This window comes from Pteropus medius, unplaced genomic scaffold, assembly GCF_902729225.1.
Source record: "Pteropus medius unplaced genomic scaffold, Ma_sr-lr_union100, whole genome shotgun sequence".
In the NCBI taxonomy this organism is placed as follows: domain Eukaryota; kingdom Metazoa; phylum Chordata; class Mammalia; order Chiroptera; family Pteropodidae; genus Pteropus; species Pteropus medius.
The window spans coordinates 125,712-146,804 of NW_024351546.1; the positions used below are offsets into that span (position 1 = coordinate 125,712).

A 21,093-nucleotide genomic window follows, 5' to 3' on the forward strand; every position below is an offset into this window, starting at 1 on the left:
TTACTTCCATATCTATTGTGAATAATGCTGCAATGAACATAGCTTTTCAAATTAGTGTTTTCATTTTCTTTAGATAGATAGCCAGAAGTAGAATTGCTGGGTTATATGTCCTGTTTTTGATTTTTTAAGGAATCTCCATACCATTTTCCATAGTGGCTGCATCAATTTACACATGTGTTCTTTGATCTATTCTAGCTTGCTTTTTTACAGTTGAGGTAATATGTATGTTTGTAAGTCAAAGTCTGAGTCTCTTTCTTGCCTAATAGGTTCTATTATTATAAGCAGGAAGGGTTTTTGGTGGTGAGTGTTTCTTTGATCACAGACATTTCTTTCTTCTGGTTTTTCATTCCTATACCTCTTGCCATCTTGCAAAACATTTTAAAGATACTCTTAGGATGATGGATGAGTGGTAAACTCAGCTTCCTCCCACCCTGTTTTCATGGGTGCCAGTTCATTAGAATGGTTTTTAGTTGAGTTTAGGTGGAGCAGAATTAAAGGAGAGCAGTGATTACATAGCAACATGGTGGCTGACAGGGCCACAAGTCAGCCTGCCTGTCAGGGAGAGGGACTCCAGAGGAGAGACCCATTGCCTCTTGTATTTGGGAAGACATTGCTTCTGCAGATGACTCATGGAGCTACTTTACGAGAGATGGCCAGGCTCTGGTGTTGGAGAAAATCATTAATACGAGGACATGCTGCCGGGAGATCAAAAGGTAGGACTGGTCCTATGATGAATATCTGCCTGCACCAGACCAGAAGTGTCTTGCCAGGAGCACTATGGAGAAGTGCATATTGAAGTAGTCATCTCGGCTACGTCACCTTCCTAAAATCACAACCCAAGTAGTGCTCTCCATTAAAAAAACAAACCTCAAAGTAGCACACATAGGTTTGCTTGTTCAATTTGAAGGAAGAAACTTGATCTCATTTAAATTTTAGGTAATTTGTGATTCTTTATTTATTGCCCTACCAAATGAATTTATTCCATTACTTGCGAACAGAATAAATTTCACAGGGTAATGTGCAAAGCAACTACACCAGTCAAAAGTTAGAGTCTGTGGGACTACTTTTAATTTTATTTGTGGGAGTGGTTTTTGCATATTTACTGATTTTGGGTGCCACTGGGTGCAATTTTTTTGAAAATAAGCAGAAAAGAAGGTGTTTTCCAGTGGAGTGTCCAACCTGCGCACTGCAAGTGCTTCCAGGGAGGCAGCTTGGCCCCTGGTACCTGTGGGTTTGTGATATTATTTTCAAAGCAGTAGGTTTCCTGTGATTGTTTTTTTCTTTTCTTTTCTTTTCTTTTCTTTTCTTTTCTTTTCTTTTCTTTTAATAATAGCTATTGAGATAGCAAATGGTTTTTAATATATTCACAAAGTTGGGCAGCTATCACCGCTATATTTCCAGAACATTTTCATCACCCCAAAAATAAACCCAGCACCTATTTGGAGTCACTCCTCAGTGCCTGACAACCATCTCTTTCTGACTCTGTGGATTTGGCTGTTCCAGACATTTCATATAAATGGAATCATATAATATGTGGGCTTCTTTGACTCAGCGTAATATTTTCAAGGTTCATTCATGTTGTAGCATGCATAGGACCTCTTTTTATTGCTTTTTATTCCTGAATTCAGGTGATTCCTAATGTTTTCACTTTGATGGATTTTTCTGAATTTTGTTTGTTTCTTTAATAGTCCAAAGTATTAGTTTTCAAACATGTGGCCTTAAATGTGATTGGAAATCTTTGCATTGTAAATAGGCTGCAGTTTTGTTTCAGTGCTGGGTAGTATCATCTTGACAGTGTGGTCAGTGCAGGCCAAGGACGAGGTCAGCCCAGCGCCCAGGACTCTCTCTTCTCTTGAGAACTAACCTTGCTGCCGGTCCCTTTCCAGGTAGAGGAGGCTGATGACTGGCTGCGGTATGGCAACCCCTGGGAGAAGGCCCGGCCTGAGTACATGCTTCCTGTGCACTTTTATGGGAGAGTGGAGCACACCCCTGAGGGTGTGAGGTGGCTGGACACACAGGTACCCACCCCAGCATTTCCCAGGAAGCGTGGGCTGAGCATGGCGACCACTTGGGTATCATCGCCACACTGGCTTGCTTTTGGGAGTAGGAGACATGCACTAGTATGAGCCACCGTAAGCTTCCCCAGAGGACTGAACTGAAGGTAGAAGCCTGGGAGGTTTTCTTCTGCTCATAAATCCAGTTTTTTACATTTTATCAGGAACTGTCCACACAGTGAAAAATACTGAACAAGAAGCCACACTCTGTAGTTTACCAGGAGCTGTGTTAGGGTGGAGACCAGCAGTTGTTTAATGGCAAGCAAGACAGCATTGTGACAGAAACAAGGGCATTGATCCCCTGGGGGATGGAAACAGCTCCCAGCAGGTGCTCAGTGAACTCCCTCACCACACGCTATTGGTCCCAGGTGTGGCCCACAGCACTCAGTAGTGCCCCAGGTGCAGCTCACCAATTACTCTGAGCCCTCAGAAATATGGGGAAGCTTAGGTGGATGTCCTGGAATGGTGCACAGGCTATCCCTCTCAGCAGGGCCCTGATGGTGGGACCACAGCAAAAGCATGGAGTGCTTGGCAGAACATGGTGCCAGCTATAGTGGGGTGCAGTTGCAGAGAGTCCATTCTGGGCTCAGAGATGGCAGAGAGCATGCATCTTGGTGGTTTTAGAATGCAGAAGGGGTAAAGGAGAGATTTCATGAGAGGAGAATAGTTGCTGTAAGACACAGTCATCTAGTGTTATGGTAGGATAAACAAAAACAGGGTGAGCTGGGAGACTGGGTAGTTGCAGGCATGCAAAAATGAGTCATCCAGATTTTCTGCAACGTAAGTTTTAAAAAGGGTACATGGAGCTAGAGCTAGCTGAAGGCCTATAATGCCATAATAAGTAATATTTAATTTGAAAAAATAAAGAAGGGGTCTGGTTTTCTGAATTCATGTGACCATAGAAGATAAACATGTCAGTGTATGTAAAGAGGTCCGGAGTCTGCTGGGGCCTCCCAGAGTGAATGGAATGAGGGCCTTATCCCCCAGGGCTGGCTATGGAGAACGAAGAGGGGAGTTGGAGATGCTTTGCAGGGCTTGTCACTGGCTTGGACAAGGCCATGGGTGCAAGAGAGCAGGGGACAGGCAGGATGAAGGTTGTGGGGAGTTTGGGAGGGAAAGATGACACTGGGGCTTTAACTTGGTGGTACCCTTACACAGTCCTTTGTGGCTTCCAGGGATGACTTCATCTTGTAAAGCCACACAATTGAACTCGTATGAGTCACACATAAACGTGTCTGAGTGTGAGAAGCCTCATCAGAGGGTCCAAAGGTTGGAAGTGACCTGGAGGCTTATACATTTCTTCCTGTGCTTCCCAAGAGCAAAGCTGATACTTTTGGGCAGATGGGTATTGGGAGGGGGTGTGGCAGCCTCTGTGGGCAGAGAACAGGCTTTATGTTTTCTTTTGGGTATGGAGTGTGCGGGCTGGTTTGATTCCCTTGAGAGTTAGAGATCAAGGTATTCAATAGAAGGAGCCTTGCTGTGAATGTGGGAATGGATGGCAGAAATGGAAATTGTGTATTAGGGGAAATTAGTCGAGTCCTGCAATTGTTCAAGCAGAGTGAGTGAAAAGAGGTGTGGAGGGCAGAGGACGATGACATGGGAGGAATGGCTGCTGAGGGAGCATGAGCCAGGTTAACACATTGGCCCCCCAGCTGAGGTGGGAGTTCTTAAGTCTGTGCCATTACTGAAGCAGGTAAATCTAGAAAGACAGTGTGACCTCTGGAGTGTATTTAGTGACTTGCCTGACAGACCTTAACAGGTGGTCCTAGCTTAGGACATCTGTGAGCTGGGGCTGCAGGTACAGATACGCACTGGGGCAGGGAGAGGATCGAGACTATGTCCTGGTGTAGGGCAGGTTGGGTGTGTTTTAGGGAGAAGGAGAAAAGCCAGAAGAGGGTGAGTAGGTGGCCCCCTGGCAGGGAGGCAGAACACTGCTTCCTGTGAGGCTGATGCTGCCCTGTAAGGCTGGTGAACCCAGGACTGGGGACCATGTCTCTGGCTGACTTTATCCTGACTGTCTCTCCCTTGGCCAGGTGGTGCTGGCCATGCCATATGACACGCCGGTGCCGGGCTACAAGAACAACACTGTCAACACCATGAGGCTGTGGTCCGCCAAGGCCCCCAACGACTTCAAGCTCCACGACTGTGTGTTGCACCCTTTTGTCTCTGTTGGGTGACTTATCCACTTTTGTCCCATCTCTGTGCTCTCATTGCTATGGGCAGAGGGCAGGTTCCTTGTGGTCAGGACACTTCCCAGGGAGGGTCCACTGGCAGGTCCAGCGCTCCAGGCCCTGGGCAGTCAGAAGAAAGTGAGGGGCTTGGGGCCCTGCAGGGCACATGGGCCAATGCGCGTCCAGCATGGCTCTGAGGCGTCTCACATGAGGCAGGCAAAGTGGTAGCTCTGGGGGTACCTTCTGTTCAGACTGCTCAGGGAAGCAAGCACAACACCACAGTATGAGGGCTCATGGGGAGTCTCAGAAGGTGTGCAGGTCCCAACTTGGCCATCTCTGCTCTTAGTTAATGTAGGTGGCTACATCGAGGCAGTCCTTGACAGGAACCTGGCCGAGAACATCTCCAGAGTTCTGTACCCCAACGACAACGTGAGTAGCGCCCATGGTTGGTTCTTGTCTGCACTGTATCTCTCCAAGTGTAGGCTGGGTCTCTCTACAAGGACCTGTTTGCTGGCCTCATATTTGTCAGGTGAGACCACCTAAGTGATGTCCAGGTGGTTTCGGCTCTTCTAATGCCAATTTCCCAAGAAGTAGGTGACCTATTTGTCAAGTAGGGACAGCAGTCCCTTTTTTGCAGTGACATCTTGAGACATATGACAATTATGCTTTGAAAAGCTCTTAGCAGACCTCCACCTCAAACTAGATAAAAGTAGCAGCCACATTCTCCATTGCCCCTGAATTTAGTGTCTGCTGGCATTTTTGTTGTTGCCAGAGAGCCCTTGAAATTTGCCTGTCTTAGTGGGCCATGTGTTTCTTCATTTTATCAAATATGTACACATAGTAACAAAGGCCATTGGTCCTGCAAGGCTCAGAGTAAAATGCCCCATATGCCCTCCAGAGATTATGAACGGATTCTAAAGCTTCAGGCACAAGGCATTTTTAGAATGAAGTTTGGAGATTGCATTACTGGGTGGCTCTGGTATTCCTGGTGCTCAGCTTCTCACTGTTAAGGGACTAGACCTTCTTGCCCAGTGCCCTCATGCAGGACAATGTGACCTTTTGCTGGCTGCTCTTGTGTGTGCTCCTCCCCTGTCTGATGATTATAAGCAGGTTAGACCACTTTGACCTTCTGTCTATGCCTTGAGCAAGTCACCTGACATCTGGGCCCCCAGGATTGTGGGGGCTGGGGCATTAGCACCATGTTGGCACTCAAGGCTCTCCTTTCATCCACACACATTTCTGCAATCCCTGGGGCAGGACCCTGCCACCCAAGCCTAGTGCCTTATCCTGGGTCCTGTGTGTGTGTGAGGGGGTGGGGGGAGTCCCTGAGGGCCTGTGGTGACTCTAATAGCTGAATTGTTGCAAAAGCTGTCCTGTGTCTGCAGTTTTTTGAGGGGAAGGAGCTCCGCCTGAAGCAGGAGTACTTCGTGGTGGCTGCCACTCTGCAAGACATTATCCGCCGCTTTAAGTCCTCTAAGTTCGGCTGCCGGGACCCAGTGAGAACCTGTTTTGAGTCATTCCCGGACAAGGTTTGTTGATTTGGAGATTGAGCTCAGTGTGGAAGGACATGATTCTCTCAGGCTTGGTTTCTTCCACAAGGCTGGGGCATGGGCAGGAGGGGCATGGGTGGGATATCAGCACCCCCTCATCTTGGTCTCCTTGTTATGGGGTGGTGGTGGGCCCCCTTCTTCCCTAAACAGGGCCACATTGGGCCTCATTAGGAGTCAAGGCAGCAAGGACACTGTAAAAGGCTCCGTGGGCATAGGCGGATGTGTTTGGCAGGCTCAGTTCAATGATATTAAACAAAGTCAACATATCCTAGAGGAGAGGGCCTCAGGCAGTGGGGCCAAGGGTCCTGCAGCTACAGAGCCAGCCCATGGGTTCTCCTGGTCCCTCTCTATGGTCCCTTGGGCCCTGCTCCTGTTCCTTGGCTGGTTTTCAAGCTGGGCCCAGTGCCTGTGTGGTGCTGTCTACTCCCTGCTGTTGGCCCTGTAGACCAGACTCCTTGGCGGGAGGCTGAGGACCCTAGGCCTCCACACACTGACCATGTGAGCCCACTCCATGGGTGTGAGGCCATTGAAAATGTCACCCTGTGTGAACTTCAGGTTGCCATTCAACTGAATGACACCCACCCGGCCCTCGCCATCCCTGAGCTCATGCGGATCCTGGTAGATGTGGAGAAAGTGGACTGGGACAAGGTGAGCACTGAGGACAAGGGCGTGGAGTGACTGTTGCCTGCAGATGTAGGTGTAGGGGTGACAGCATCCCCAGCAGAGCTGGGCATATGGAGTGGTGGTGCCCCCTGCAGACCTGGTGTAGGAGTGATAGCACCCTGCAGAGCTGGGCACGTGGGGTGACGATTTTTCCTGCAGAACTGGATACATAGAGGTGATAGTGTCACCTGCAGAACTGGGCACATGGGGGTGATGGTGTCCCCTGCAGAGCTGGGCACAAGGTGTGGCAATACCCCCTGACCTTATCGTCTGTCCCAGCAATGGTTGTGAGTACTGAGCTAGTCCTACAACACTGAGGGAGGCCTCTCCCCTATGACTTTGGCAAAATGGAGGGACATTGTCCCTGAGAAGCCAGGGGCTGTGGGGAGGAGAACAAAGTTGCAAGAGTGGGTCTAGGGTTTCTCTCGAGGGAACTGGGGCACAAGGATACAGAACAGCAATTTTTTGGAAGATAAGAAGAGGATTCTGACACTTTTTAGGGCTTCTCGTCTGTATTTTATCTTGGAAATCATGGTTAAAAAAACCCAGAAGTATTAAGTTTTAAAAAATAAGTTGTTTACATTTTCATAGGTTTGTTTTCTTTAGTTAGTGGTGTATTCTTTACCTAGTCTAATTAAATCAACATGCGAAACCATAAAACAAATATTACCCCACTTATAGAACCCAGAGCTCCTCTGTGGTCCTGGGGTGTACCTGATGGGGCTGGGCAGCCCCACCTGGGTCCTTTCCACTCCTGGCCAGGAAAGGGCAGGGCCACACAGTTTATGAGTGTTCTCCAGACTGTGGTGTGAATCAGTTTAGTGGAAATAAAATAGAAAACTGTTCAGCACTGTGTTTTGTTTACTAGTAAAAAATTGTTTACAAAAAAAGGAAACAGGTGATTCTAGGTAGTAGGGTAAGCTTTATTCGTTTGTGTGTGTGTGTGTGTGTGTGTGTGTGCGTGTGTGCGCGCGCGCGCTGGTTCAGGATGTAAAATGTATGTGGGTCGTGTCAGGAAAGTTAAGGGTATGGGGCTCATCTGCAGGTTTTGAGGAATGTTCTCCACATACCCTAGAGAGCAGAGGCATGTGGCTAGCTGGGCCCTTTTCTTGAGGTGAATGTCTGCCTTTGATCCTAGACTTTCCCTTTGCTTAGGCATCTGGCAAAAGAGCTACTTGTTTCTAAACAAAGCACACTGAAATGTTCTGTAATATTCCAGGCCTGGGAAATCACAAAGAACACTTGTGCATACACCAACCATACTGTGCTGCCAGAGGCCTTGGAGCGCTGGCCTGTGTCCATGTTTGAGAAACTACTACCACGGCACCTGGAGATCATTTATGCCATTAACCAGAGGCATCTGGACGTGAGCACCAGTCATGTTGGGGTGGGGGCAGGGATGGTAGGCTACACTTGCACCAAGGGGCCATCCTCTGTCCTCCATGTTACTTCTTGAACAGAATAGCCTCTGTGTAGAGGACATTGCGGTCTGCGGGCTGTCACCTGGCAGAGCTGTTGGCTAGTCTGCACACCTAAATCCCTGCTGTGTACATGGGAGTCGTAGATTCAGGTCTTTTTAAAACATCCCTGTTCCTTATTGGGGTTAGGTTTAAGTGTCTGTTCCTGGAATGCCAGAGACCTTTATCCTGAGAGGACAGAGCAGCAACTGGGTGCTTTGGAAATGAAGCCCCATTTGTCTTTGTTACCTGCAGAGAGATTAAGGGTACAAGAACGAGGGGAACTTAGAATTCAGCTGTGATTATAGTTCATTTTTTAACTGTTTAGTGAAAAGGCAGCTATTTCCACTGTCAAAATGTGGTTACACCCCACCTAGGCCAACAGAGACAACATTCTTGTCTTTTCCTTGTAAGTCACATGGCATGACCTTAGCACCGCTGGTCCTCATCTGCTACTGACAGAGCCACTCTGTTGAGTCCTCAGGCCAGGTCCAGGCTTTTCCCTGGGCTGAGGCAGTGTGGAAGGAGTGGCTCACAGAGGTGCGTCCAGGGTACTTGAGTGCAGGTCTAGGGTACAACAGCTCTGGGATTTTCTTGGAGGAAACATAACTTTTCACAGGGAGCCTCTGGGCCACTGTGGGATATCCTGCATTCCTGCTCACAGCTCTCTTTCTTGGCAATAGCATGTGGCTTCCCTGTTTCCTGGAGATGTGGACCGCATGCGGAGGATGTCTGTGATTGAGGAAGGAGACTGCAAGCGGATTAACATGGCCCACCTGTGTGTGATTGGGTCCCATGCTGTCAATGGCGTGGCGAGGATCCACTCAGAGATCGTGAAGCAGTCAGTGTGAGTGGGAAGAGTGTTTGCCCCGAGCCAGGGCGTACCTCCTTTCTGACCCCAGACCTGCTTCTAGGGACTGTTGGCTGCCCATATGCACAGGGGCTGAGGCATATGGAACATGCTCTACACCAGGGGTCCCCAATCCCCAGGCCATGGACGAGTATTGGTCCATGGCCTGTTAGGAACTTGGCCACACAGCAGGAGGTGAGCAGTGGGTGGGCGAGCAAGCGAAGCTTCATCTGTATTTGCAGAGGCCCCCCTGTGTTAGTATCACCGCCTCAACTCCACCTCAGATCATCAGACATTAGATTCTCATAGGAGCACTGGTGTCTGGTGCCAGAAGGGTTGGGGACCACTGCTCTGCACCATTATTGTGTTGCCCTCGTGGGCAATGGCTGAACTGTCCAAAGCACACCAGCCAGCAGGTGATGTTGGGTTGCTGAGCCTTCTCCTTATCACCAATGGCTACTCTTATTTTCTACATTCTTGATCTGTTCAGGCAGAGCCTCTGCTCCTAGAGCCGTCTGCCACTGGCCCCGTGCCATGAGCACCTCACCTGGGGATGTGTGTCCTGACTTAGGTAAGGGGGAAGTTAGGGTGTGGGCTAGAGCTCATCACTGTGAGAATGGAGGAATTCTTAGATCAGATCTTGTGCTTTCCATCCCCTCTTGGTGGGATGTGATTGTGGAGTTCCTTCCATTCCTGTATCTCCGTGAGCGCTAGGCAGGCCTAGACCAGGTCTATCCATGAGGAGGCCTGTGTGTTCCCAGGGCCTGCCCAAGGGCTTTAACCCTACAATAGACTTATCAGTGGAGGATCCCCATTTTACAGATGAGGAAACTGAGCCCTGATTTCTCTACTGTCATGATCACGCTGGTCAAGTCCTGCTACTTATGCAGTGATAGCTAGCCCTGGGGTGCATTAAAAAGCATGTGTTTCATGCCCATGGTTCTGAGAGCATGAAATATGCTGACTGCTCTGTGTTCTTTAGAAAACAAAACAGGAAAACTGAGCTTAGTTTTGGGAGCTTCCAGGAATTTCCTTACAAGGTCCTTCTGTTCTTGCTCACCTTGTTCAGAACACAGCATTTGTGACTGTTGCCTGTTTTCAATGGTTTTAGTTTTAAGGATTTTTATGAGCTGGAGCCAGAGAAGTTCCAGAATAAGACAAATGGCATCACGCCCCGACGGTGGCTGCTACTGTGTAACCCAGGGCTGGCTGACACCATTGTGGAGGTGAGATTGGCTCACTGAGTCAGTGGGGAGCTTTGGGCACAGTTAGAGCCACAGCTACTGCCTGCCTTGTGTCAGAGGGTACAGAGTAGGCAGTAACGTGCTTCTTTGTGTGTGGACCAGGAGTGGCTCCTGGATGGGAGTAGGTGGGGTCCAGCTGCTGCCCTGGGACATGAGAGTGCTGGGCTAGGCTGGACAGTCAGTCAGTGGCCTCTGGGGCCTGTGGAGGACTTCAGAAGCGAAGTCCTGGGCTTTGAGAAGGGCTGAGGTAGGGCCGTCTGACCGAGCGGCAGCCATAGACCCACAGCTAGAGAGATTTTGTGAGCCAGAAACATGGTAGTTGATTGACTTGTTCATATATGCTCACTCAGGACAAAAGGAAATGAGCCTTCGTACATACCAGGAGGTGCGCTAGGCTTGAGGATGCTACTGGGGGTATGGTGTCGGGGGTGAGGACCTGTCATAGGGACGCTGCCTGGGTGGGAAGGCACAGGGGAGCTGAGATTGGCAGAGTGAGTAGAAGGGAGCTGAAGGCAGAGGCGTGGGTGAGAAGACAGGAGGATGTGTCAGAAACGGAGAGAAACATTTCCTTTATGATTCTCCAGAAAATCGGGGAGGGTTTCCTGACCGACCTGAGCCAGCTGAGGAAGCTGCTGCCCTTCGCCAGTGACGAGGCGCTCATCAGAGACGTGGCCAAGGCCAAGCAGGTGGGCCCGTGCGCAGACCGCAGCAACTGGCCCTGCTGCCTCCGACTGGGGGCTGGGCAGCGGCCCTGCCTGTTCCAGGTGTTGGGGCCCAGGAGCTACACAGTCCATCTACTCCACTCAGCTTTTCACATGGGGACCTAGCCGACCTCAGGTCATGCAGCAGGCAGGCAGGCAGGTGGTGGGCAGGTGAGTGTAGACCCTCAAAGTGGCCTTGAGAACACCTTCACCCGAAGTTCCGTAGGAAAAGCTTGTCTAGAGGGAAGTGCTAGGAAAGCTGATTTACATCTGTGCACCCGAGCCTCTCAGCACTGCAGCCAGCCTCGCAGCTCCACAGGCTGGGATCACTGAGACCTTTCAGACCAAATGTGGCAGCCTTGTTGGAGAATGAGGACTGACCCGAGACACCATGTGCTCCCCAACCTGCCTCTGCACCATGCCCAGAAATAGCCCTTCAGTTTTGAAGTGTCTCACTCCTCAGTCATTTCTCTCCTTGACTGCACCCATCTGTCTCCTGGTATGCCACACTCACTGGTTTCCTTTTATTCTGCTTTTCTTATCGTTTGCTTTTCTTCAGGTTTGCTTTTTGGTCTAGTTTTCCGTTTATTTCTGTCAGTGGTGGTGCATATCCACTTTAAAGATCACGCTTTCCCCCACTTCTCACATGGCCACCACCCCTCAGCCCCTCAGCTCTGGTCTTCCAATCTCCATGTTCTTCCTGTGGGGCAGCAGCGAACATCCTGGGAGCCCCCTCCCTGCCACGTTTCTGACATAGGGACAGAGAGACCTCAGCCCAGGTGGAAAGCTGAGCATTAGTTGGACGCTGGGGAGTTATTGGGATTCGTTCCTGTGAACCGTCCAACTGTCCTTTCCCTTTATTCTCCCCAGGAAAATAAGTTGAAGTTCTCTGCCTTCCTGGAGAAGGAGTACAGGGTGAGAATCAACCCTTCCTCCATGTTCGACGTCCATGTGAAGAGGATCCACGAGTATAAGCGGCAGCTGCTGAACTGCTTGCACATCATCACCCTGTACAACCGTGAGTGCAACTGCTCGCTCTCACTAGCTCGCCCCGGGGCCTTTTCCTCACACAGTTGGGAGAAGAGAGGACTGTGTGTGACATCACACATTTATTTTAAGCAATAGTTTTATGTTTTTCTATGTACTCAGTGCCAGAGTACTTACAAAGGAGTGAAAGGTGAGCTCTGTCTCCAGCCTGGTTGGGGTACAGACCTGAGCTACATGAGGCAGGCAAACAGTTAAATGCCTCAGAAGGGGCCTCAGGTAGTCAGCGTGGGGCCCGATGTGAGGGAGCTTCATGAGACTTGAAGGCTAGGCTTTATGTTCAGTTCAGCTTTTATTTTAAATTTACTTGCCATCTTTATTAGACTTGTCTTGAGTTATTTAGAAAGATTTTACTTATTAGAGGCATTTAACATATACTTATAGAAAGCAAAATAGTATGTTAAATTTATATATGTACCTTAAATATTTAAGTAGCATTTAAACATGAGAGCAAATGTGAATCAAAGACCCTCTAAAAGTAAATATGAAGAATTGTCGGGTTTACAAACATAATAATAAAACCTTAAAGGAATAGCTTAATTTTTAAGGTTTTTGTAATATAATAAAGTAAACATTAATTTTGAATACCGAAGGAACCACAGATACTGTTTTCAAAATAGAAAGCTCCTCTTAAGAACATTACAGCGCCTGTTACCAGTAAGGCTCCATCAGGTAGAGGCATTCCAGTCCCTTGTGAGATAGTTGAGTAACAGGATAGATAACATTTAGGCTTGAGTGTTTTTGATGCTTCTGACCCCAAACCTTCAGAGAAGGCTGCAGGTGAGGACCCTCCTGTGTGTGGCTGAAAGAGGCACTTCACTACATTTCCCTGGCCAGAAAGTCATTCACAGAGACCTTGTTCAGTTTTATTTGCTATGTTTTCCTTTTGGAGTCATGATTTTCTGTATTTTCTTCATCATTTCCCCAGTGGTATCCCTGAGTCCCCTCCTTGAACACAGTTTATGAACAGCAATGAATCACTGGGTGCCCTTTCCTTCCTCTCTCTGTGGCCTACCTCACGTCAGTAGTCTCTCTGTCACCTCTTGGTATGTGCCTTTGTACTTCATCATGCACTCCTCCTGCTGGGCTTGTCGGCGGTAAATGACACCCTGTGATCCCCAGTTGTTCCAGTGAGGCAGTCAGGGGCTTGTGCTCAGTTCCTCCTCGTTCACCTCCCACTGCCTCTGCGCATGTGCGCATGTGCGTGCAGGTGCTTTCTCCATGGTCAGTCATATGATATTGACACTGCTTTGCCATCCTCATCCTCAACGTGTTTTTGTCTTAGTGTGTGGATGAACACATTCAGTTCTCACCAGTGAAATTGCAAAGCAGTCCTGCTTGGATTAACTAGTTCGTGACGTCTCTCCCATGAACCTCACTCTCTGAGTTTTTCCTTGTTGAGGACAGTCTTTGGCCTTTCAGTATGAAGGATGGTTTGAAGGTGACATTCTCAGTTCATTTTCTTTCCTTGAGCATCTTTTAGATCCCTGTGCTCCTCTGTCTAGAGAGTGGGTTCTGGTGTGTTTTGGTCTCACAAATGAGCTGGTCTCATTGTCTGTGCTAATTTTACTGTCCTGTGTGGATGCTGGCTGCTGTTGGTCAGTTTCCCTGATGCTGAGGGCGCTCTTTGAATATGTCGATTGCTGTCTTGCGTTATTTCATGGAAGTTTTCTTGAGATATGTTTAAAACATTTGTTGGTGCCATTATTTGGGTTTTCTTCTTCTAAGAGTCTGGCGAGGGGGGCGGGAAGGTTTCTTCTACCTACCTCTCCTTGCCTGTCGATTTCTCTCTGAATATTTCTAAAGGTCTTTCCTTTTCTGTTAGGTTCTCTGGTCTTTTTGTTTCCATTCTCTGAGTGTCTGCTATGCCTTCGGTGAGTCTACTCTCTCTCTTAGCTTCTGTAATTAGGTTTTATTTACATGTGGCAGTTTTGCTTTTGTGTTCTGCCAATTCTCGCTTCACGTGCTTCCATGTTTTGCCCTCTTCTGAGGTCTTGTATTTTGGCTTTTTGGTCCCCTTTCCACATTGACAGTCATTGTAGGTTGGATGACAGGGAGGTTGGTTCTACTTCCCCCTGTCTGAAGAGAAGCTGTGTTCATGATTATCACTCCTAGATGAGTGAGCTATACTGCCCAGGATGACCATCAGGAGCTACATGGGACTCCAGGCAGCTGCAGGGTTCCCCGGGGCCTGGTGCCTCTTTGTGGCTGCATCTCCTCTGTATCTTCTGAGACCAGCTGGCTCGGGACGCTCCTCTTCCTGGCTCCCTTGGTTTCTGCCCTGTGGGCCTCTGTCCACCAGGATGTCAGATCCTCTTCCCGCAATTTCCCTATAGGAGAGGTGCTGATGAGGTTGGCCTCCCTGGCCCTTTGAGCCTCCTTCCCTGTCATGCTCATGGCCCCTCTGGGGAGGTCAGCTCCCAAGACCCTTGTATTTGTAGCCCGGTGCCCCACCCACCCTCATGACCTGACACTACTTGTTTAATGGTCTAGGGTTCACATGTTTTTCCTCTTTTCTACTTTTGGTGAAAATGTAGTTTGTGTTTTTATTTTTCCCTGTTATTCTGATTTCTGGAAGTGGGAAGATTCAGAAGTAAGGGACAGCCATGTTCCTACTGGAACCTAAAAATCAGATGCTAAAGGTCAGCCACAACTCTATATTGCTTATGACTGGTTCCTGGCTCTCCAGTGAATGATATCTAGGGCTGCCTCTCACCCATGAGTAGATACCTCCCAAACACACTGAAATTGAAAACCAGTGGCCTGGCTAGGACACCCTCAGTTTGCTGAGACTGAAGGTGAGCTGGCCATTGTAGCCTGACCCTCTGTCTGCCCCAGTGCAGGAGAGCTTCAGGAAAGGAGTGGGGGGGAACTTGGGGTCTTGCCTGACACCCTTGAGGACTGACAGTGACATTACCACAATCCTGAAGTCACCTCTTTTTCGAGTGCTCACCATGTGCAAGGGCCTTGAGTACTAGTGACCAGACCCAAACCAGGCTCCTCTGTTGGGCTGTTCTGGAAATAGAGGTGCAGCTTTTCCTGTTAGACTTTGGAAGAGTCTGCTCCTGGTGGCCTTTCTCATCACCCTGGAACATAAGTGCAGAATCTAGGGGCCTCGTCCCTCTTCTGGTGGGTGTGTGGGGCCCAGTGGCTACTACCTACCACCTGTGTCGAGGTTGACCTCTGAGGATACTGGTGTGTAATAGGGCAGGGGATTTTCTGGCTCCAGTTGCCTCACTTGAATCTCTTATTTGTCCTGCAGGAATAAAGAAGGACCCTGCCAAGGCCTTTGTGCCCAGGACTGTCATGATCGGAGGCAAGGTAGAGATGATGTCCTCTTTGCTTGTTATTTGTTCAGAATGCACAAATCACCATGCTTTTCAGCAGTGTCACTGTGTTCTGACTTGGGCACCAGTTGCCCACTGGGCTGGACACTGCAGTAGCTTAGAGCCAGCATTCACACAGAATGCTGGAGGTTTCTTGGCCTCTGGGTGTGACTGTGGGCCAAGTCAGTTTAATTTTCATCAGCTCAGCAATATGAAGGAGCTGGATGTGACCCGCACCTGCTCAGTGCATCAGATTGGGGACAGCCCTTGAGGGCAGCCCCCAGTGGGCTTGCTGGCCCCTCTATTTGGTGGGGTGGTACCTTTTCTCTGCATAACCACCACCCTTCCACACTGTGCCCAGCTTTTGGTCCTCAGCTTGCACCCCGCCTCCCACTCATGTGTTGAGAGGATGCTGGTCACTGGCTGCTTCGTTGACCAAATGTGAGCCTACCCTAGGCTCAGTCTGGCCTTATTTCATTTTGTTTACAGTAGCATATATTTTACACATACTATTGTGGAGTCTAGCGTATTGCCATCAAGGCATTGGCAGGTCTCACCATCACACTCTGCTGTCTTGGGCTGGTGGCCCAGCCTCTACCACTTTTCCCCAGCAGGCTGGTGTCATTAGAGAGTGTGAATTGCTCTGGGGAGTGTCTTCTTTATGGGGGCCACGGGATGGAGCCAGGCTCCTCTACTCTGATTGGAGCATGTGTGGAGGTGGATGGGAGGTTTGTGCCCCTCATTAAGCTCACCAGCTTTGGACAGCAGCGCCCACCCACGCAGTCTGGTCTCGGGCCCTCACCCAACTCCTGCCATTTCTGGAGCACGTTCTACACATCACCTTGTTTCATGTGTCAGTATTTCAGTGTGTATGTCTTCAAGATATGGACTTTCAAACAATTTTAAAAATTCTAATTATTAAAAATGTCAAGCCTAGAGAAAAGCAGGAAAATCTGTAGAACATCCACTTCTTCTGGGCTGTTCCACAGTGAACCACAGACATTAGGACATTTTACCCCTCAGGACTCCACATGTCCTCACAGTCTTTTCCCCCTAAACCGCAGTACATACAGACTCTTGAACACCACCACACAAGATCATTGTCATACCTAGATATTAGAATTACAAATATATTCAGCAGTTCATTTGAATCAGGACCATGGTTAGGGCTAGCATAATGATTGCTGGCTGTCTTTTAAATCTCTTCATCTGTACGTTTTCTCCATGTCTCTTTTTTTGCACCCTGTAGTTATCTTTGTTATAAAAATTGAGTGGCGTGTTGTCCCCAACTGGCTTTTTCTGACTGTATCCTTCCAGTATGGTACAGTTTGTTCCTTAGTTCTCTGTATTTCTGAAAGTTGGTAGTCAGTTATAACAGTCCTGTTCCTTTTATTTCTGAAAACTGATTAGAATCAGAAAACAGCTTAAAACTGACAGATTTTTGCACATGATGAGGTGGTCTTCATGGGATGCACTCCATCAGAGCCGAGGGAGAGCAGGTGGGGTGTCGCACTGGGTAGAGTTACAGGTTCTTTTGTCATGAGTCCTGTCTCCCAGATTATATGGAGGACATGTAGGATCCTATGGCCTCAGTCCCTCTGGAGTGCCACTCCTCACTGATACCAGGGGGCCGCTCTGTGAGGTGTGACCTCAGCATGTCCAGCACCAGGCTCTGACGAACGGTAATGATGCCAGTCCCCAAGCACAGGCGTGTTCATACTGAACCTTCCTCCCCCTTTCTAGGCAGCCCCTGGTTACCACATGGCCAAGATGATCATCAAGCTGGTCACGTCCATCAGTGATGTTGTCAACCACGATCCAATTGTGGGCGACAGGCTCAAAGTGATCTTCCTAGAGAACTACCGAGTGTCGTTGGCCGAAAAAGGTAGCCCCGGGGAGGCTGCATTACATGGGAAAGCCTGCCCTTGCCTGGGTGCAATGTGGATGGTCGTTGCTCGTTAGGGGTTAATTCTGCCCTGGATACCAGGCTCCCCAGCCAAAGGGGTGCCTTGGTCTAGCATTGAAAGGCTATGGGGAGCTCTCTATCCATCCTCAAGTGTGGAGAATTACTCTCAGCCTTGGATGTCCTTTGTCTCTGTACTTTCTCACTCCTATCCTGATCTCATTGTCTCTCCCCTTTCCTCTCTCCATGGCCTCTCAGTTTTGCCTTTCTGCTGCTGGGTTTGCTCTTGCTGGCAGGATGCACTTCCACATGGCTTCCCCTTCTCTCCCCCATCCTTCCCACATCCTCATAGGATGCTTCTGCTCATCACCACCCACTCTCAAGAGCATTGCCTGCTTCTCACCTGGGCCAGCACCTGCCTCTTCTGTCCTTTCCAAGGGCAGCTCAGGGCCTGAAGTCTCTCCCTGCTCTATTGAGAGTTCAGTCTGGGGCCACTCCAGCTTGGGGAGTTTTGGGGAGACTCGCCTAGGATGTGTGCTACTGCTTGGAGAAGGTTCTGAAGAAGGTTCTAGAGCCAAATGTGCCTTGGAGCATGCTTTCCTGATCTGGATGGCCCTTTCAAAACTGGTTGCTTTCTGGAGACCCTGGTGGGGAAGTGTCTGTCTAACCTTATGGCAGAAAGCTGAGCCTGAAATTCTGGCACCAAGGAGCAGGCACTTCTGTGATTCAGACAGACCACTTGCTGCTTCCTGTGCTTTGGCTGAGTAAAGATGTGTAGGCTGATGTGTTCCCTCCTCCTGCCAGCTTGGCCGGTTCATCAGAACCATCCCTGTGGTCCCCACTGCCGTGGACCATGTGTGGTTCAGTTGGTGTTGTGGTTAGTCCTTCACTGAGTTTCTAACACGTCTTACAGCCATTGCTGCTTGGAACTGCCCTTACACTGTTATTTGGGGCAGGCTTCTTTATAACCGACCTTTGGGGTGCCCAGTCTGGGGCCTCAGACTTAGGATCAGGGCTCCTACATTCTCCCCCAGCTCTTGGACTTGCTGTGGCAACATGTCCACTGTCACATTTACTGTGTCCCTCTGCCCATGGGGCAGGCCTATATGAAGGCTGAGATGTCTGTGTCTGACATCTGCCCTGACACCTGGGCTTGACCTTGAAGAAGAGCTGGGCTCTGGTCTTGCTGGCTTTGAGTGCCAGCCATTGGGTCAGGGAAGCATCAGCTCCACAGATGAGCTGAGGATGTGGGAGCAGGGATGCCAGGGCAGGTAGGACAGGGAACCGGTGCTCTGCAGAAGGTGCAGGGCTCTCTCTGCATACAGCACAGAGTAACTCCTGTGCATGTTAACACAGGGAAATTGCTGCCCCCCGTTTTTAGTCTTCTGGTTCCATAAGAGTCCAGATTCCTCTTGAAGTGATCTAAAGAGCCTTATGGGCTGGCTTATATAAGACAAAAGTGGTATTGGGATGAATCAGAATGATAACACCAACAGGCCAGGACCAGGGACCCCAGCAGGCTTTGATTGGGTCCTAGTCCCTGGAAGTTTCCAGAACATAGGTCCTTTGCCATCTGCGGGGCTTCTCAGGAGACCCCTCTTGGGCCCTCTGCCTCAGGTCGCCGTGGATCAAGGAGAGCTTTTACAGGGAGCAAAGTGTTTCTTGCTGTCCCATGGCTCATGTTTGAGTAGTTGGTGGCTGACATACCTTCTTGTGTTATCTCCCTCAGTGATCCCTGCTGCTGACCTGTCACAGCAGATCTCCACTGCGGGCACTGAGGCCTCGGGCACAGGCAACATGAAGTTCATGCTCAATGGGGCCCTCACCATCGGCACCATGGATGGTGCCAACGTGGAGATGGCTGAGGAAGCTGGGGCCGAGAACCTCTTCATCTTTGGCCTGCAGGTGGAAGATATCGAGGCCCTAGACCAGAAAGGGTGTGTGCCCCTCCCCATGGCAGCATCCTGCCTAGAGCCCCACGGAGGGCCAAGAAGGGCTCTCAGGCCAGGCTTCTGCTTGCTGGGGTGAATGCCCACCCAGAGAGTGGGGGATGGATGGCTGTGGGCACACTGGCCTTGTCTGCTCACTTCCAGAGCACCAAGTAGGCTGTCCAGGGAGGCCTGTTTGGGCGAGAGCTGGCTGCTCTGTGCTTCTTCATGGTCCAGTCTGAAAGGTCCAGACCAAGCGTTTTCAAAAGAGTGAAAGGCTCTGGTTTCTGAGGGGATCCCTCATGGACAGGGCCCTGAACACTCTTGACTGATTTGGGGATTTGAGACTGGCTCACTGCTGAGATTCCCTGGCCTAATTTCTAAAATAACCTTTTTTTTTCTAGAAATAGTTTTAAATTTACAGAAATGTTGCAAAGACAATACAGAGAATTCCACATATTCTTCCAATATTCCCTGTTGCTTACACCTTACTAATTAGTGTGGAACACTGTCAAAATTAATCAACCAATAGTATTATGCTTTTATTTATTAAAGTCCATACTTTATTTCACCTTTTCCCCATAAATGTCTTATTATTTTCTGTCCCAGGATCTGAGAATCCAAGGCACCCCCTCTGGTCTCTGACAGTTTCTCAACCTTTCCTCATTTTTCATGACCTTGGATACTCTTGAGTCCTGGCCCTGGCCTAATTCTGAGCAATAATTAAAAGAAAAGGTAGTGATGCCTAATTGCCTAAAAGCCCTCAGGGGAGATGGTGAGGCCTCAGGCACCAGATGGGTAAAAACAAAATGTTACCCAAGAAGTCAGAACTATGTCCTTATCAACCTGAGAGCATATACCTGCCCTTTTCTACCCACCTCATTTGGGCTCTTTGTGCCCCATCCCTATGTCCTGGGATGTACACATCTGCCAGATTCCTCCCTTTCCCAGACTTCCTGATGGCCATGGACTTGCTGGGTCCACAGAGTTGGGGCCAGGAGTGGGAAGGGCAACAGGGAGGGTGTTGGGGGCAGGGGCAGGAGGGCGGGGTGGAGATGCAGAACACTGTAAGTTCTTAAGGAGCCCTCTCTCATGGGAATATGATGGAGCCATTTGTGTCATTGTGTGTATTCAGGGACTACAGTTCTATAAACAGTAAAGGGAGCAGGTGGGATTTGCACTCATAGCACATCACTCCCCCTCCAGGGCCTAGCAGCCCACATGGCTAGCAGCCGCCTTGCCAGGCCAGCTGGAGCCTGGGGCAGTGCTGGGCCAGGGGTGTGCCCATCGCCTGTCATGAGGCTGCAGCTTGGAGATACTGAGCTGGCAGCTAACTTGACCCACCTCCCCACAGGTACCATGCCCAAGAGTACTATGACCGTCTGCCAGAGCTGAGACAGGCTGTGGACCAGATCAGCAGTGGCTTCTTCTCTCCCAAGGAGCCAGACTGCTTCAAGGATGTTGTCAATATGCTGATGAACCATGACAGGTAGGACTGGCCTCCCTTTGGTCCCTATGTCCCTCCCTACCAACGAGTCAGATAGATGGGTTCGTTGGTGGGCTGAAGCCTGCCTTTGTTGGGAGTGAAATCTTACCTTGGTGAGGCTTGTTCCCACCCTTCTCCAACCTCAGCCCATGGGCAGATCCTGAGGCCATGGACCTGGAGAAGTTCTGCTACGCCCAGGGCCAAAGCTTGCAGTGGCCACTGATGGTGCTTGGTGGGCTGTGGGGGGGGTCTTAGTGGTGGGAATTACCAGCTGCATGGTCTAGCCCCAGGCCCCCAGCACCAGCTGACCACCCGGATTGGTGCAATAAGCAGGAAGTGGTATCACATGGGCTGATTGGAGGCGATTCTTGAGCCCTCTCCAATAAGAGGGGGAGTGTGGACAGGACACAGAAACCTCTGGGAGGCAAGTAGGGGTTGAGTATGACCTTGGAGCAAATGTGGGTTCATAGTGACACAAAGTGGTTAAAATGATGAAAATAACTTATAGCATAAATTGCAGTGTAGTGTTTTATTACAATTAAATTGATACATGAATATAACTCACCTTCAGTTACAGACTTACTAACTTGGAACAGGTTGGCAGTGCCATTTGCCATCTTCACAGTTCTTTGCTCCACTCTGTTGGTAAAAATTGAGTCTGGTGAATGCTGAGAATTGACCCCTGTTCCACTTTCAGTTAGTTGTGTCTGGGTTAG

The 21,093-nt window shown here is 49.5% G+C and overlaps 1 protein-coding gene across 2 annotated transcripts in view; it reads left to right on the top strand.

The window, feature by feature from the left end:
* Positions 1-21,093, top strand: part of PYGB (glycogen phosphorylase B) — a 55,474-nt gene that overhangs the window by 30,715 nt on the left and 3,666 nt on the right. For both annotated transcript variants that reach the window (XM_039843541.1, XM_039843542.1), the window contains exons 5-18: positions 1,887-2,018; positions 4,088-4,199; positions 4,572-4,654; positions 5,611-5,754; positions 6,331-6,423; positions 7,658-7,804; positions 8,579-8,742; positions 9,857-9,971; positions 10,574-10,675; positions 11,561-11,708; positions 14,997-15,055; positions 16,804-16,945; positions 18,693-18,900; positions 20,246-20,380. In XM_039843541.1, the coding sequence (XP_039699475.1) occupies positions 1,887-2,018; positions 4,088-4,199; positions 4,572-4,654; positions 5,611-5,754; positions 6,331-6,423; positions 7,658-7,804; positions 8,579-8,742; positions 9,857-9,971; positions 10,574-10,675; positions 11,561-11,708; positions 14,997-15,055; positions 16,804-16,945; positions 18,693-18,900; positions 20,246-20,380 (1,784 nt within the window). The remainder of the gene's footprint in view (positions 1-1,886; positions 2,019-4,087; positions 4,200-4,571; positions 4,655-5,610; positions 5,755-6,330; positions 6,424-7,657; positions 7,805-8,578; positions 8,743-9,856; positions 9,972-10,573; positions 10,676-11,560; positions 11,709-14,996; positions 15,056-16,803; positions 16,946-18,692; positions 18,901-20,245; positions 20,381-21,093) is intronic.